The sequence below is a fragment of the Pteropus medius genome, unplaced genomic scaffold, assembly GCF_902729225.1.
Source record: "Pteropus medius unplaced genomic scaffold, Ma_sr-lr_union100, whole genome shotgun sequence".
Lineage (NCBI taxonomy): Eukaryota > Metazoa > Chordata > Mammalia > Chiroptera > Pteropodidae > Pteropus > Pteropus medius.
Genome location: NW_024355521.1, coordinates 1,324,888 through 1,339,294, shown reverse-complemented (window position 1 = coordinate 1,339,294; position 14,407 = coordinate 1,324,888). Strand labels below are relative to the sequence as shown.

General features: G+C 49.9%; 1 protein-coding gene and 1 long non-coding RNA gene across 3 annotated transcripts in view; both read left to right on the top strand.

Moving 5' to 3' along the window:
* The window catches only part of LOC120599606 (sodium/potassium-transporting ATPase subunit beta-1-interacting protein 1), a 40,271-nt gene extending 28,245 nt beyond the window's left edge, over nt 1-12,026 (top strand). Inside the window, exons 2-7 of one of the 2 annotated variants that reach the window (XM_039858687.1) lie at nt 5,370-5,507; nt 6,913-6,993; nt 8,269-8,490; nt 9,181-9,241; nt 9,855-9,936; nt 10,075-12,026. In XM_039858687.1, the coding sequence (XP_039714621.1) occupies nt 5,370-5,507; nt 6,913-6,993; nt 8,269-8,490; nt 9,181-9,241; nt 9,855-9,936; nt 10,075-10,084 (594 nt within the window). In that variant the 3' untranslated portion in view covers nt 10,085-12,026. The remainder of the gene's footprint in view (nt 1-5,369; nt 5,508-6,912; nt 6,994-8,268; nt 8,491-9,180; nt 9,242-9,854; nt 9,937-10,074) is intronic. The other variant, XM_039858688.1, reaches the window with a different exon arrangement.
* A 1,350-nt stretch (nt 12,027-13,376) lies between these two features.
* LOC120599609 (uncharacterized) overlaps nt 13,377-14,407 on the top strand; it is a 9,594-nt gene continuing 8,563 nt past the window's right edge. Inside the window, exon 1 of the long non-coding RNA XR_005651938.1 lies at nt 13,377-13,549. This is a non-coding gene — a long non-coding RNA (uncharacterized LOC120599609). The remainder of the gene's footprint in view (nt 13,550-14,407) is intronic.

Here is a 14,407-nt window from a genome sequence, read left to right as displayed (position 1 = left end):
TGGAGTTTGCCCTCCAATGCAGGAGACAGACAGTAAGTGAGGAATGAGTAGTGTGTGAGTCGAGGATAAGTGCCATGGAAAAATAAAGCAAGGGGCAAGGCAGGGAGTCCTGCAATGGAATATAATTTTAATATTCTCCTCACAACCATATGAGGGAGGAATTGTGAATCATACCCATTTTGTTGGCAAGAAAACTGAGGCACGGGCAGGTTAAGTGACTCGCCTTAACAGAGTTGTATAAAGACCAGTGGCACCAGGATTCTAACCCAGGCTCTGCTTCTAACCACTGGACCAAATTGTGGTAGCAGGTGAGCAGAGGCGCTAGTGGCCAGGAGGCTGTGGAGACCTTGAACAGTTTTGGATATAAGCATTGAGATAGATAAGGCATTAGCTGGAGCAGAGCAGGGGGGCCTTTTTTTTTTAACAAGAGGGGCTTGAGCATGTTTCAGAGCCAGTTAGAAAGATTCTGGGCAGGGGAGAGGGTGGGTTTACAAGAGAGAAGGAACCATGGATGGTGTGGTCTCCTGAGAAGACAGGAAAAGATGGGGTTCAGCGTGCAGGAGGAGGCATTGGCCTTGGGTGGGAGGAGGGTCAGTGCCTCAAATATAGCAGGTTGGGGAAAGGGAGGCCAGGTCCTCCCAGAGAGCGAGGGTGGAGGGGTCCTAGGAGGGTAGAGGACAGTGAGATCTGAAATAGTCATCAGGGGGAGTGAGTTTCCCAGAGAAGCCTATTCGGGTTGTGGCACAGCATCAGGGTACCTCTTGAAGTCCACGATGCCAGGTCTGCAGTGGACCAGTCTGCCTGGTGGAGTGCTTTCCTCCAGCAGCACTTGGTTGCTTTGCAAGCACTGAGAAAACTATTTACTGGGTGTATCAGGTGTGAGCTTTTCTTGACACAGAGGAGTGTGAGAGTTTGGATTGCAGGCAAAGCGGATGCTGACATGAGGGGTTGTGCGATCCCAGCAGACCATGAGTCAGGATGCGAAGAACCACGTAATGGGAGAGAGTAGAGGGCTCGGGGCTGGGGGCCTGATGCACCAGACTAGGTTCATCATCGTGAAGGGTGTTGGGAAGCCAGCTGGGATGCTCCGAGTGGGGTTGTCAAAATGGTGACTTTGGAGGCAGAGCAGTTACAGGTGATGACATAGCCTAAGGGGTGGTGATAGATGAGGAAGAATAGAAGGGACGGTCATGGGGGAGGAGTGTGAGAGACTGAGAGGTTGGGGTGCTGGATAGAGTGGCCCCAAATGTCAAAGTCAACCAGGATGATGCAGGGATGAAACTTGCTTTCAAAGAATGGGCAAGACCCAGCAGCCAGTGGATGAGGAGGACAGCAGTGGAAGAGGGTGGCAAAGCCACAGGGTTGTACAGTTCTGCAAGCAGCTCAAGGACCCCAGAGGATACCAGCTCCAGCGTTGGGCCTGGATGTTGGGAGGATAGGTACGTGGATGTGAGGATGGAGGATGGGATGAGAGAAGAGAAACAGTCACTAGAAGACTGTAGAGAAAGTAAGACCCCGTGTGCAACATATAAAGGATGGAGGGACCCCCTCAGGGAAGGACCTGAGGTATTTGGGTATTTATATAAATATCTGAATTAAAGAAAGAAGAAAGAACTTTGGCAGAGGCTGTAGGGATTACTCCAAGCTCTCTGGGCTGCTTTGATGACAGTGACTGGACCAGATTTGTATTTTAGAGAAAGCACTTGACAGGGTGGTGGCCAGCCTCCCTCTGCCAGGAGACCGGGAAGGAGGCTACATCAGTTGCCCACAGACGCTTCTATACTGGACAACTTAGGAGAGAGACTCAAGCTAGCTTGACCTGGCTTGCAGGCTGACCAAGTGAAGATATCCCGAAAGTCGATTTTTTTCCTCGATGCACGTGCACTTGAAATTTTTGCAAAGGAGCAGGTTTCTGTTGTGTCCACATATTTCCTCCCATCAAAATGAAAAAGACTCACGGAGGCCAGTTAAGATTTGCAATCACCGCAGCCCTCAGATATTGTTTCTAAGCTGGCGCAGCCAGGCGGGGAAGATATTCCTCCTCTTTTTGTTCTTATCTGTATTTGTTAATTAGCTGCATGTCACTGCTGCACAAGAAGCGGTTTTGGAATATTGAAATATTTGAGTATTTATAAGACACTGAATCTCAATTTAAAAAGTATATATATATATACATATATATATTTAAATCTATCTCTGCACTCACCATTGGAGGGAGAGACGGCTTCATTCAGGCCTAGGCTATAGCACTGACTACACTGGTTTGTAACTGTCTGATTTTCCATCCATCTCCTCTACTAGACTCTGAGATCCCAAAGAGCAGGGACCACAGCTTAGTCACGTCTGCATCCCAGGGCCAGCACAGGGCGTGACACAGACTGAATGTTCTGTGACTAACAGAGGGCGCCTGGCATGTCAGATGTTGGAAGGATAGATACGTGGATGCGGGTGGGTGTAGATGAATGACTGAGTGCCTGTTGGATGTGAGGATGGAGGAATCGAGAGGGTGACAAGAACAGCCTTTGTTCCTTATTTAGCGGAAAGAGAGACAGACCCCTTTGGGCCAGTCATGAGGTCTTCCTACAAAAGGAGGGAATTGTGCTGTATTTTGAAGACCACGGAGAACTGAGATACAGGAAAAGGGAACTGAAGATGGGACTTCAACTTTTATTTCAGCTTCTTGGGGCAAGAGATGACCTGGAATAAAGGACTGAGCTAGACCCTAGCAAGCCTTCAATGCCAAACTAAGAGGCTTCGACTATTAAGGCTTCTACTAATTAACCACCATGTATTAAGTTTAATTGTCTGTTAGTTTATATGACGTCTCCATATCCTTACAACCACTTCTCAGGGGAGGGATTGTCTTCCTTATTTATAGTTGAGGAAATAGGCTCAGGGAGAGAAAGTAACTTGCCCTAAGTCACACAGCAGAGCTGCAATTTGAACGTGAGTTTTAGTGACTCCAAAGCTTTTCGGTTAACTGTCCCATGCTGCTCACTCTATCAACAAAGTCCCCGAGAACACAGAGGGGTTTTGAGCAGGGGCCAGGGTGGAGGTGGAAATACTGTCTCATTTTATAGACAGGCATATCCAGGCAGGGTGTCTTCCCAGATACACTATGAGCCTGGGCAACTCTGTCACAGCCCTGTGTCTTCTGGTGGTAACCTCCTTGCCAGGACCAGGTACCAGAAGAGTTGAGATCATCAAGCTGGACTCCAGACCACCAGGGCTCCCTAAGGCCTAGCAGAGTCAGTATGGAAAAGAGAAAAATGAAGTGGGGCAGGAGCTTTGGGGGGGAGGGGTGGGGAAAAGCCTGGGGAGTTTCTCCCCCAAGGTCAGCAGGCCATTGAAGTCAAAACCAAAGGGCCCTTAGAGGTCAGTTAGTCCAGCAGCCTCTATATATAGAAGAGAAACCTAAGACCCAGCAGGAGGTGGCCTACTTAAGGTCACTCAAGAATCAGTGTCAGACCTTCAGCTAGAACCACACTCCCAGGCCAGCGCCAACTGGGAAAGGTTGTGTGTTGGTGCCAAGATGGGACAGGTGGCAGAGAAAGCCAGGATGGTTGCCTGGTTCTGCCACTAACCTGCTGTGTGACCTTGGGCAAGTCACTTCCCCTCTCTGAGACTCATGATCTCCTTCAAAATAAGATAATGTTCTCAGCTTTGCCCTTCTACCAAGGCATATCCAGTGAGAGATGAACTTGGAAAGCTCTTTATAGGGCCCTGGGAGGGGAGTCACCACAAGAGGCAGGCCGGCGCCAGGTGGGTGGGTGCCAGGGTTGGGCCTGCAGCTTCCTGGGTCTCTGCCCAGCCTTGCCATCTGTGTGATAGCATCAGCTCCACCTCCTCCTGCCTCCCTGCTAAGAACAAGGCTTCTGGGATCTTCTCACTTTTTCAGAATCTTCCCTCTCCCTCCCCAGCCAGACCCTTGTCTCCCCCTTCTATTTTAGTCAGGACTCTTGGTTGCAAGTGACAGAAATCACAAGTACAAGGAGGAGAAATTTGTTTTAGGCACGGCTAGACCTAAAATGATGTAACAAGGCATTCTCCTTGCTTTTTTTATCTTCCTCCCTCACTCTCTCTCTGTCCCTTAGCTTTGGCAACTCTCAGGAACAGGGCACAGGGTGAGCGCCCACTCCCGAACAGATCACCGTGTGTGGATTATTTGGTTAGGCCTGGGTCACAAGCCCACCATGGAAATTAAAAGTAGTCTCATCCCCACCCTGTGCCTCCCATGGACTGAGTGCCTGGGAGGCAGCTTCCAAAACAAAGAGATAGGTTCTGTCACCAGAGGAAGGGATATTATACCAATAAGTGTCTTTGGCACCTTTCTTCCTAAGAGTATCAGCTGAAAGATGGAACCGGGGGCTGCTGGAAAGAGAGTGTTGATTGCATGCTATATCAGTTAACGTTTGCTGCATAACAAATTATTCCAAATCATCATGGTTTGAAAGGACACTTTTATTTAGCCCATGATTCTGTGGGTCAGCTAGGAGATTCTTCTGGTCTGGGCCATGTGTCTATGGTCTATGGCTAGCGTCTGAATGATCTACTCAACCTCATTCTGATGGTTGAGGAGCTGTCAGCTGGGGTGCCTCAGTGCCCCTCCATATGGCCTCTCATCCTCCGGCAGGTCAGCTTAGACTCTTTTACAAGATATTCTCTGTGTTACAAGTATAGCAAGTGGGCAAACTCCAGTTCACAAGCATTTTTCAAGCCTTCACTTGCATCGAGTTTGCTGAAGTTTCGTTGGCAAAGCCAGTCACATGACCCAGCACAGAGTTAGTGTCTGAGGGCACACCAAAGAGCATGAAAACAGAGAAAGGAAGAATTGAGACCAATTTTGCAATCTACTACAGCTCCCTTGGGGATGGGGAGTGAAAAAAAATCCCTTTCTCTGTGGCCCATGGATCCCATAGGCCAGGGCGATCTCGGATAGGGGACCTTGGAAGAGGTGACTCAGGCTTAGAGGCTTCCCTGGGCCCTCCAGAGCCAGGACTCAGCCTTTGGCCAGGTCTGGGAAAAGCGATCTGGATTCTGGCTCCACCAACTGAGAGCCCCACATGGGCAAGGTGTAAGAGCTCGAGCTGGTAGGGAGGCAGTGTTCTGAACCCTGGTTCCCATCTCCCTTCAGCGCACCCCAAAGTGATGATCTGGGCTCAGTGCCTCCTCCCTCACACAGATTTGCCCCCACTTCCCATATCCCTTTGGTACCGCGGGGCTGGGATGGCTCTGAGAATTGTGCACAATCAGGTCATGGTGCCTCATCACCATGGTAACCGGTATCGCCTCCTCTATAAGGTCAAGGAAGAGTCCCTGTCCTTCCCTTTTAGGGGGTGACAGTGGCCTCAGTCTGCTCTTTCCCACAGGTGGCTGCACTGGAGCGGCAGATCTTTGACTTCCTGGGCTACCAATGGGCTCCTATCCTAGCCAACTTCCTGCACATCATGGCGGTCATCCTGGGCATCTTTGGCACGGTGCAGTACCGCTCCCGGTACCTCATTCTGGTATGGCCCACTTGGCCCTCTTCCAACAACCCCTTCTCCTCACCCCTCACCCATTCTCCTTCCAACCAGAACTGCCCCACCCCACCCCTCCCGGGTACCCAGACCCCAGCTCTGTCTTGCCTCCAGCCTGGCTAGTGGTGTGAATGCCCCAATCCCAATGTTTCTTCAATCAGCAGAGACAAGGTTGATATTTTTCCTAAAGGACTTCCTAGGGAAAAATCTAAATATTAACCAGATATATCATTTAGTGAGTGCCTACCATGTGCCTGGCACACTGCTGTTTCGTACACCATCAGGTCTTTACTACAGCTCTGCTAGATATAGTGTACCATCTCCATTTTCCAGATGTGGAAATGAGGTTCAGAAAAGTTAAAAGGCTTCCTAAGATCACAAAGCTAACAAGTGGCAGAGCCAGGACTAGAGCTTCAGATCCGAAGCAGAGGCTCCTGCCACATCACCACGCTGTCTCAGAAAGCCAGTGGGAGGAAAGAGCCTTGTCTTGTTTAGTTTCTCAGGTTGCTTCAGAAAGGCTTAGCTTTTGTCCCATTGTGTTCATCAAAAATGTGGTCTAGAACGGCTACTGTGGCTTGGAGGCCAGTGCCTACGCACCCATTGCAGGAGTGGGTTGTGTCCCTGGCTCCTTTCTCTTGCTTCCTCTCCAAGCCCTGGTTCTCGATAGTCTCTGTTAAACTCCTGTTATCAGCTAGGCTCACCTTTGTCCCCTGCTCTTCCTCGGTGACCTATTCACACACCTCTCCTGAGGGAAAAGGCTTTTCAGTGGATTTGCTACATAAATGATTGACACCCACAATAGCAATGACACACAATGTCCTGCTACCACCAGAGTTCACTCCCACTCATTCTAGGGCTTCTCCCCACCTCCCACAGGCTCAGCTCCCAGAAGCCCAGTGAACAGGGTCCTCCAGAGCTTTCTGTCACTTGAAAGAGATAAGAGAACCCTTCTCTCCAGTTCTCAGGAAGCCCAGGCACCCATGTAAACAGCCCTGTCTGCCAGGCAGTGGCCACTGGTGGAAATAGCCAGCTCCTCTCCAGGTCTTTGCCATGTCTGGTGACCGTTCACTGTAGAATGGATAGGATTAGCCACCCAAGGACTTGGGTTTGAATGCTAGGTCCACTTCTTTCTAGCTGTGTGATCTCGGAGAGCAAAGATCCCCTCTAGGCCTTAAATTAGTTACCTCTGAAGAGAGGGTAGTCAGTGCCTTCCCTGCAGAGCTATTGTAAGGACTGGATGGATATAAAAATGATTTGTAAACTAGAAAGTGCTCCGTGAGTGAGGTATTGTCATAATTTCCTCTGCTCCCTTGTCCCTGAGCTCTGTCTCCATGGACATACCCCAAACCCACTCCCTCAGGCCTCACCCTGACCCCACCTGTGCTTTCCCCAGTATGCAGCCTGGCTGGTGCTCTGGGTTGGCTGGAATGCGTTTATCATCTGCTTCTACCTGGAGGTTGGACAGCTGTCCCAGGTAAGCCTCAGGCCTGGTAGTGCCCGAGGGCAGAGCCTGACCTTTCCCATCCCCCACCCAAGGGTGCCCCATGTGGTGTGGATCTGGGGTATCATCTCTTGAAGAAACCTCCCTTTACACACCCAAATAATCTGTGCCCCCATCCCCCACCCCACATTTTTGTTTCTGGCTTCCTCTGCCCTTTCTCAGACACAAATGATGAAACAGATACGTCTGAAGAGCAATCTGTGTGAAGATGGGCTGGGGTCCCAGTTGATCACAAGTTCAGTAGAAACCAACAGTATGTGGTGACCCAGAAAGCTACTCTTAGGCTCCACGCATGTTCAGTGCAAGGGAGGTGAAAATTCTGTACACTTTGTACTGCTTAGAGCACAGAGATTTGAGTCCACTGCTAATCAATATTTTTCATAAGAGAATGAGATTAGGTAGAGTTTGTTCGAGGGAAAATTGAACAGACCATGTCATGTGGAGAAATATCGAAGAAAGTGGGAATATTTGGCTTGGAAAAGAGCAAACCCAGAGGGCATAGCTTCTATTTTCAGATATGAAGAAGGCAAAATATATGAATGAGGGCAATGGCTTTAGTTTGACTCTACTAGATTCAAATCTCTAACAGTTTCCAGCTGTGTGACCCTGGGCAAGTAACTTACCCTCTCTGAGCTTCAGGTTCCTCAGCTAGTAAGTACAGATAAGAACAATTCCAATTTCCTGTGGTTGCTGAGGGGGATAAATGAAATCACACACCTCAGTGCTTGGCACCTGGTCAGCAGGAAGTGAGTGTTTGTTAGAAGTCTGTATGAGTTAATAGATTGATGAACACACGGATGCACACCATGGATAACAACATCTGATGTAGGCCAGCCTCTTCTCCATTTCAAATGGGGAAACTGAGGACCAAAGAGGTGAGAAGTTTGCCCAGGGTCACACACAAGGACAGCAGTAGAGAGTCTGAATGGGCCATGAAGAGGCCTTTGCTGTGGATTTCACCAATGGCTGAAAAATTGTATTAGGTCACTGTTAGTGTCATTTCCAGCCCTGAAATTCTAGGGCTTCTGTGGGTCAGCACCAGCCTCTTCCATCGCAGATGGGAGAGCGAGGCATGCATGGTCTTCAAGCGCCACCTACTGGCCAAAAGTAGATTTGCAGATACAGACTCCCCCAAACCCTTCACAAATCAAGCCAGGGGAGAGGAGGCTGCTACAGCAATTCAGATGTGAAGAAGGCTTTATATAAAGTCTCCTGGGACTTGGGGAGGATCCCCCCCACCGGGCTCAGTATCCTAGGCCCCTCCGCCTCCAGGACCGGGACTTCATCATGACCTTCAACACATCCCTGCACCGCTCCTGGTGGATGGAGAATGGGCCGGGCTGTCTGGTGACACCTGTCCTGAACTCCCGCCTGGCCCTGGAGGACCATCATGTCATCTCCGTCACTGGTTGCCTGCTTGACTATCCCTACATTGAAGCCCTCAGCAGCGCCTTGCAGATCTTTCTGGCTGTGAGTCCTCCTGTCCCCCCACCTCACAACACTCCCAGAAGTGGTGTCCACAAACCCCTTTGTTTAGCCTTAGTTAAGAAGGGTGGAACCTAGGTCTTCCAGCCTGCCTCTGTTTCCATATCTGTACTTACTTCACTCCTGCCATAGCCTCCATTCAGGGAGTGAGCAGGTTAATGAATAGGATGAGGCATCAGACCGTGAGTCAGTCCTGAGTTTAAATTTCCAATATACCCGTGTGACATTGTGTGACATTGGACAAGTCACTTGCCCTCTCCAAGCTTGTTTCCTTACACACAAAAAGAAATGACAATATCAACCTCAAGGAGTTGTGAGAATACAATAAGATAGTAATAGTTCCCATTTTTAGAAGGGATGGAGCAGCCCTGTCCTAGGCACTTTACACAGGCAAAGTCACATAATCCTCTTTCCTCTTAACAAGCCAGTAAGGTATTACCCAGATCTAACTGGGGAAACTGAGGCTTGGAGAAGTAAAAGAATTACTTATTCAAAGTCAAACTCCCAGAGGGAGACTGGAATAAAGTTTGTTTCACTTTAAGGCCCAGTCATTAACTTGAAGTTGTTATGAGTTTGCCTGCATCTTAGCACACACCGCCCCTCCAGTCAGGGTGGGCAGGGCCAGGAAAGGGGTGGAGGAAGAGCTTCCTTCTTCTTGTTCCCTTCCTCCCCCAGCTGTTTGGCTTCGTGTTCGCCTGCTACGTGAGCAAAGTGTTCCTGGAAGAGGAGGACAGCTGTGAGTGTGCGGTGCCCCGAGGGAAGTGGGGAAGCCTAGCCGCGCGCAGTCCTGCGCCTTCAGCACCCTGGACAGGGGCCTGAGCCGCCTCGGCGGTAGGGAGCCCTGGGTTGGCCCCTCACGGTGGGGAAGAAGAGGCGGCAGGGGTGTGTGGAATTTGCATAGCCTTTCCGTTTGGGGCTGAGGCCTAAACGTCCAGGTGCCCAGTCCACGGACCTAGTACTGCCTCCTACTCTCCCTTCTTAGGCCCTGCCTTTGGTGGAGGGGCTCGGTGAGGCCTGCCCCTGCCAGGTACAGGTGTTCCCAGAGTCCTTCCCCGACCCCACTCCCCCGCAGGTCTAACCTCCTTACGTGGCTCGAGCCCTGTCACCAAGAGCCCACTCCCTTAAGGATCCCCCACCCTCTAGGCTCTCTATCCCCTTAGGGCCTTGGCCCTCTCCTGGTGGAGAACTTCTCGGAGTCCTGGCCCCCACGGACTCATCCCATCCCTCAGGCCCCACCCCTAAGGCCCTGTATGGGATCTGCACCTCAGATTCTTCCTTTTCAGGGCCCAGTCTCCCATAACGCCCCCAACAGACCCCTCCCTAATTATGTGCCTCTTCACTTTCCGCAGTTGACTTCATTGGTGGCTTTGACTCCTACGGATACCAGGCTCCCCAGAAGACGTCGCATTTACAACTGCAGCCTCTGTACACGTGGGTCATGGCACCTAACAGGGTGGGGTGGGGAGACCAGTGCGTTAGTGTTGGAAAGGAGGGATGGGTAAGGCAGCCGATCTCTCCACATCCTCATTTTTGGGGTCCACTTTCCTAATCTGCCTTTGTTTTCTCCAGGTCGGGGTAGCTTCTTCCTCGCGCCCACCCTGGCGTCACTTGCTTTGTGGCTAGACTGACAGCCGCTGCCATGAGCTCTGACCAGGATGGCAGGCGCGCCCCCTGGCGGCTCGCGGACCGACCGCAGCCTGTGCTGCTTGATCTGGGTCTGCGGTGGACTTGGACTTGGCCCTTCGCAGCCCGGACTTCAGGGGTGGGGCGGGCGGGGTGAGGGAGGGGAATTCCGGGTTTCATTTTTTTTTTAATCTCAGCCTTGGTGTGTACTGGGGCTCCCTCTCTTCTCCAGCCTCTCCCTTTTCACCCATCACCCGGCATCCTGTCCACTGTCCAGAGAGTAAAAGCAGGACCGACAGACTCACCCCATCTCACCACACTCATTCACCAGCTCTGGGGAAAGTTACCATGAACTAGGGACAGGAGTCCTGGGTTCTAATTGCAGCTCTATCACTGACTCTCTGTGTGACATCCGGCAAGGCTTTTGCCCTCTCTGGTTCTCAGTTTTCCCACCTCAAATAATTAAAATAATCCCTTAATAAATGAGGCTCTTTCTAGCCTTCTCATTTGGCTCTCAATTCCCTGCGTTAGACTGGGATTACGATTCCTATTTTGCAGATATGGAAACTGAGGCCCGGAGATGTGAAGCAATTTGCTTGAGGCCACACAGCTAGGCTTTTGGTGAAGGCAGGCCTTGAACACAGTGTACTTTCTGTAGTTTCAGCCTCCAAAACCCAGCGTCTGGCCTCTGAATTCCATTTTCAAGCCCCCTTCCAGCTTGGACACTCTAGAATACACCACATTTACACATCATCGCCACCACTTGCCAACACCTCTCTTAAAGCAATATACCCGTTCTCTTGTTGGGAACTAGATGTATGGAGCCCAGAGCCCTGAATTCAACCTGACCCACAGGGAACCCTTCCTAGACTTGGCTTCTGTCTTGGCAAACCTTTCAAGCTTTCTCCAGGAAAGGGGGACCACGACTCAGTCACCACGTTCCCTTCCAGGTCCCTGAAGCTGCTACACCCATGATTCCCCTTCCCCCTCAGCGACTCCACCAACCCCTGATAGCTCCATTTACTTCCCCGGTTGGAAGACCTGTGGTTTCAGAGTGGAAAAGGGCTGGTCAGCACTACCTGGTCACCAGTGCTCACAGATCACTAGCGTTTATGACCACACCAATGTCCAGGAGTTCTAGAGGCAGAATGGGGCTGTGGGTCATGGTAGGTGGTTGGGAGGGCCAGCACCTTTCATTGAGAGCAAACAGAGGTGAGCTCATTCTCCCCACCTCCTTCCACAGATACCCCTGAGCACCCTGTGGACTATGCCCTGGCTGGTGAGTCCAAGAGCAGGAGGACCAGGTGTCAGCTTCCCAGCCTGTGAAACAGGAGTGGCCCTAGGTTAGGAAGGAGGGTGGGAGGCACCAGAGAACTGGAAGGAAGTGCAGACGGTTAGCACAGCTGAGCCTGTTCATGGTGACCACTTTGTTCCATACTCTCCACCCTCCAAACTAGGATTTCCTATTGTCTAAGGCCAAAATATCCTGAGCTGAGACTCTACCCTACCATCCCAACTGCAGTGCTGTGCCAAGAACCAGCCCCAGGGGTTCTCTGGTCACTACAGGCTCTGAGGCCCCAGATGCTCAGCCCAGTTAGCTGACGGGTGCAGGTTAAGAAGGGTGTAGTTCCCTTCAGGCTTTGCTGCTGCCCCACCACTGGATCAACTCCTGCCTCCAGCCCTCCCTTCCCCCACCCTAAGCCAGCTGTCATCTCTCCCCCACTCCCCTAGCCCCCTTTCTACTCAAAAGGGTTTAGCCACTGGTGCTTTGAAGCCTTTTGTTTTTATAAGACAGTTTTTGCAAGGAGACCAAGTTCTCCCTGGGACCTTGCAAAGCAGGGAGTGTTCCCCTGGTTTCTGTGCAGGTGGGTTGATTAAAGCTGGTGTTTTCTTCTCTATCTTCCTGTCCTCCTACCCTGTGAGTCAGCAGTGTCCCTACATGAAGGTGGGCAGGGGCTGGAAGTCCATATCATTGCCGCTATCAAACATTCCTGGGAGCAGTGGCCTGTGCCTCCGACTGGCCGTGTAGCTCTGGGCACGTCGCTCTCCCTCTTTCCTCATCTATAAAATGCAGAGGTGAGACTAAAGCGGTGGGTTCCCAGACCGGCTTCACAATCCCTTGGAGAGCTGTCTATTTATTTTTCTGATTAACTGTGTTTTCAGTTTATGTTTCCAAATATTCTTGGAATCTTGGCTCTGCCTTCTTCCTGACAGTTCAGTTCCTGACTTAAAATGAGCTGGCAGACAGTGCTTTAGACACAAATCCCTGTGCCCCATCTAGGACATCCTGGATTCTTTCTGGTGCTACACCAGAATCGGTATTTTGAATTTTAAAATTTTTTTTACTTTTGTAAACAGGTAATACGTACATGTGGTTCAGAATTTAGAAAGTTCCAGGAGGTCATGTCCTCTTATTTTTTATATCTTTCCAAAGATACTCAATTCTTCTAGAATTATGTAAATATTTATTTTCCCCTTTTTTACACAAATGGCAACATTCTACTCACTCTTCAACTCCTTGTTTTTTCACTTAACTTTGAATCTCAGAAATCTTCACCCAATAATACATGTGGAGCTGCCTCCCGTGCTTCCATGGTGATTTGGTAGAATTAGGGGTTTTGTAGAGGTCCCCAGGTGGTTCTGATGCAGTTAGGGGCTTAGAACCAGAGGTTCTATGTAAGGATACCTCAGGTCCCTTGTGCAAACCTCTATGGACCACTCCTGGCCTTGGAGTCCAGAGGAAAACAAATCACAAACATTGCCTTCAAGGAGCCCACAGGATGGGCAGGCAGAGCGGTGAATACTGATAGCAGGTGTTCGATGCTGAGGACAGTGTAGAGTGAAAGGCAATCGTAAATAGGAGCTCAGGAGAGAGGCGATCTGAGTATTCTGAACAGGCCACAGAATGAACAAAGGTGTGGAGGGAGGAAAACACCTGGTATCTGCAGTTAGACTAGCCGGAGATGAACTGGTTGGAGGAAGCTTCAATGGCAAATGTATTAGTTTCCTCTTGCTCTGGCAAATTACCACAGCTATACTGTCTTAAAACAATACGAAGTAATTATCTTACTGAACTTCAACATGGGTGTCACTGGGCTAGTCAAGATGTTTGGAGGGCTGCATTTCTTTATGGAGGCTCTAGGAGAGAATCCATTTCCTTGCCTTTTCTAGCTTCTAGATGCTGCCCTCATATTTTAGCTGGTGGCCACCCTTCCTCTATCTTCAAAGTCAGGAATGTCATATCTCTGATATTTCCTTCATCATCACATTTCTCTCTAACCGCAGCTAGGAAAGGCTCTCTCCACTTTTAAAGACCTGTGTCATTAGACTGGGCCCACCCAAATAATCCAGGAAAGTCTTCCCTTCTCAAAGTCTATAATCACATCTGCAAAGTCCCTTTTGCCATGCAATACATTCATAGGTTCCAGGGATTCACCTTTGGGGGCCGTCATTCTGCCTTCCACAGGGAAGGTGTTGTATCCAGGTTACAGCAGCCTTGAATGTCAAAACGGTGCATCGGCTGGATGTGATGACAGTGGGAACCATCAAAGGATTTTGAGCAGAAGCTAGAAAAGAAGCTCAATTAGAGCTGTCCTTTAGAGATAACTTGCAGGGCTGGAAGGATGGGTTGGAGGAGGAAAGCAGAAAGAAGTGTCTAGAAGCTTGGGGTTTCTTACTTTTCTGTGTAAATGTGTATTCTTGGGGGTACATGTGTGACCATGAACTCTATGTGTGTAAATTTGGGAGGGCTAATACTGTAGTGATGAGCATGAAATGCAGGAGTCAGGTGTACCTGGGTCCAAATCCATCACAGACCAACCAAGCTGGTTTTCTCATCAAGCCCAGTGAAGCTCCCCCAGCTCCTGCCATTCTGGGGCCACCTCCCAGCAACCTCTGCACACTGGAATAATCCAGGTGTGACAGACCATCTTTAATAACTGCTCAGTTGCAAAGGTACCCAAGGGTTTCTTTGAACCGATAGAATACGAATTCCCCAAGGTGCACTTGGTAAGCACAATAGTCTACTAGGATTTATAAACATACTACTGTTTTCTTTAAAGTGTTGGAATTGGGTCTTGCATTAGGAATGAGGGAGGGCCCGATGCCAGGGCCTCATTGCCTTGTAAGATTTATTACTCCATAGGCTATTAGCCCAGGGCAGTGTTTCTCAAACTTACAGAGCATAAGAATCCCTTAAAATCCAAATTTCTGAGCCTAACCCAACATTCACTGAAACCAACATCTGGGCGATGACAGGAAACTGTTTTTTTTTTTTTTT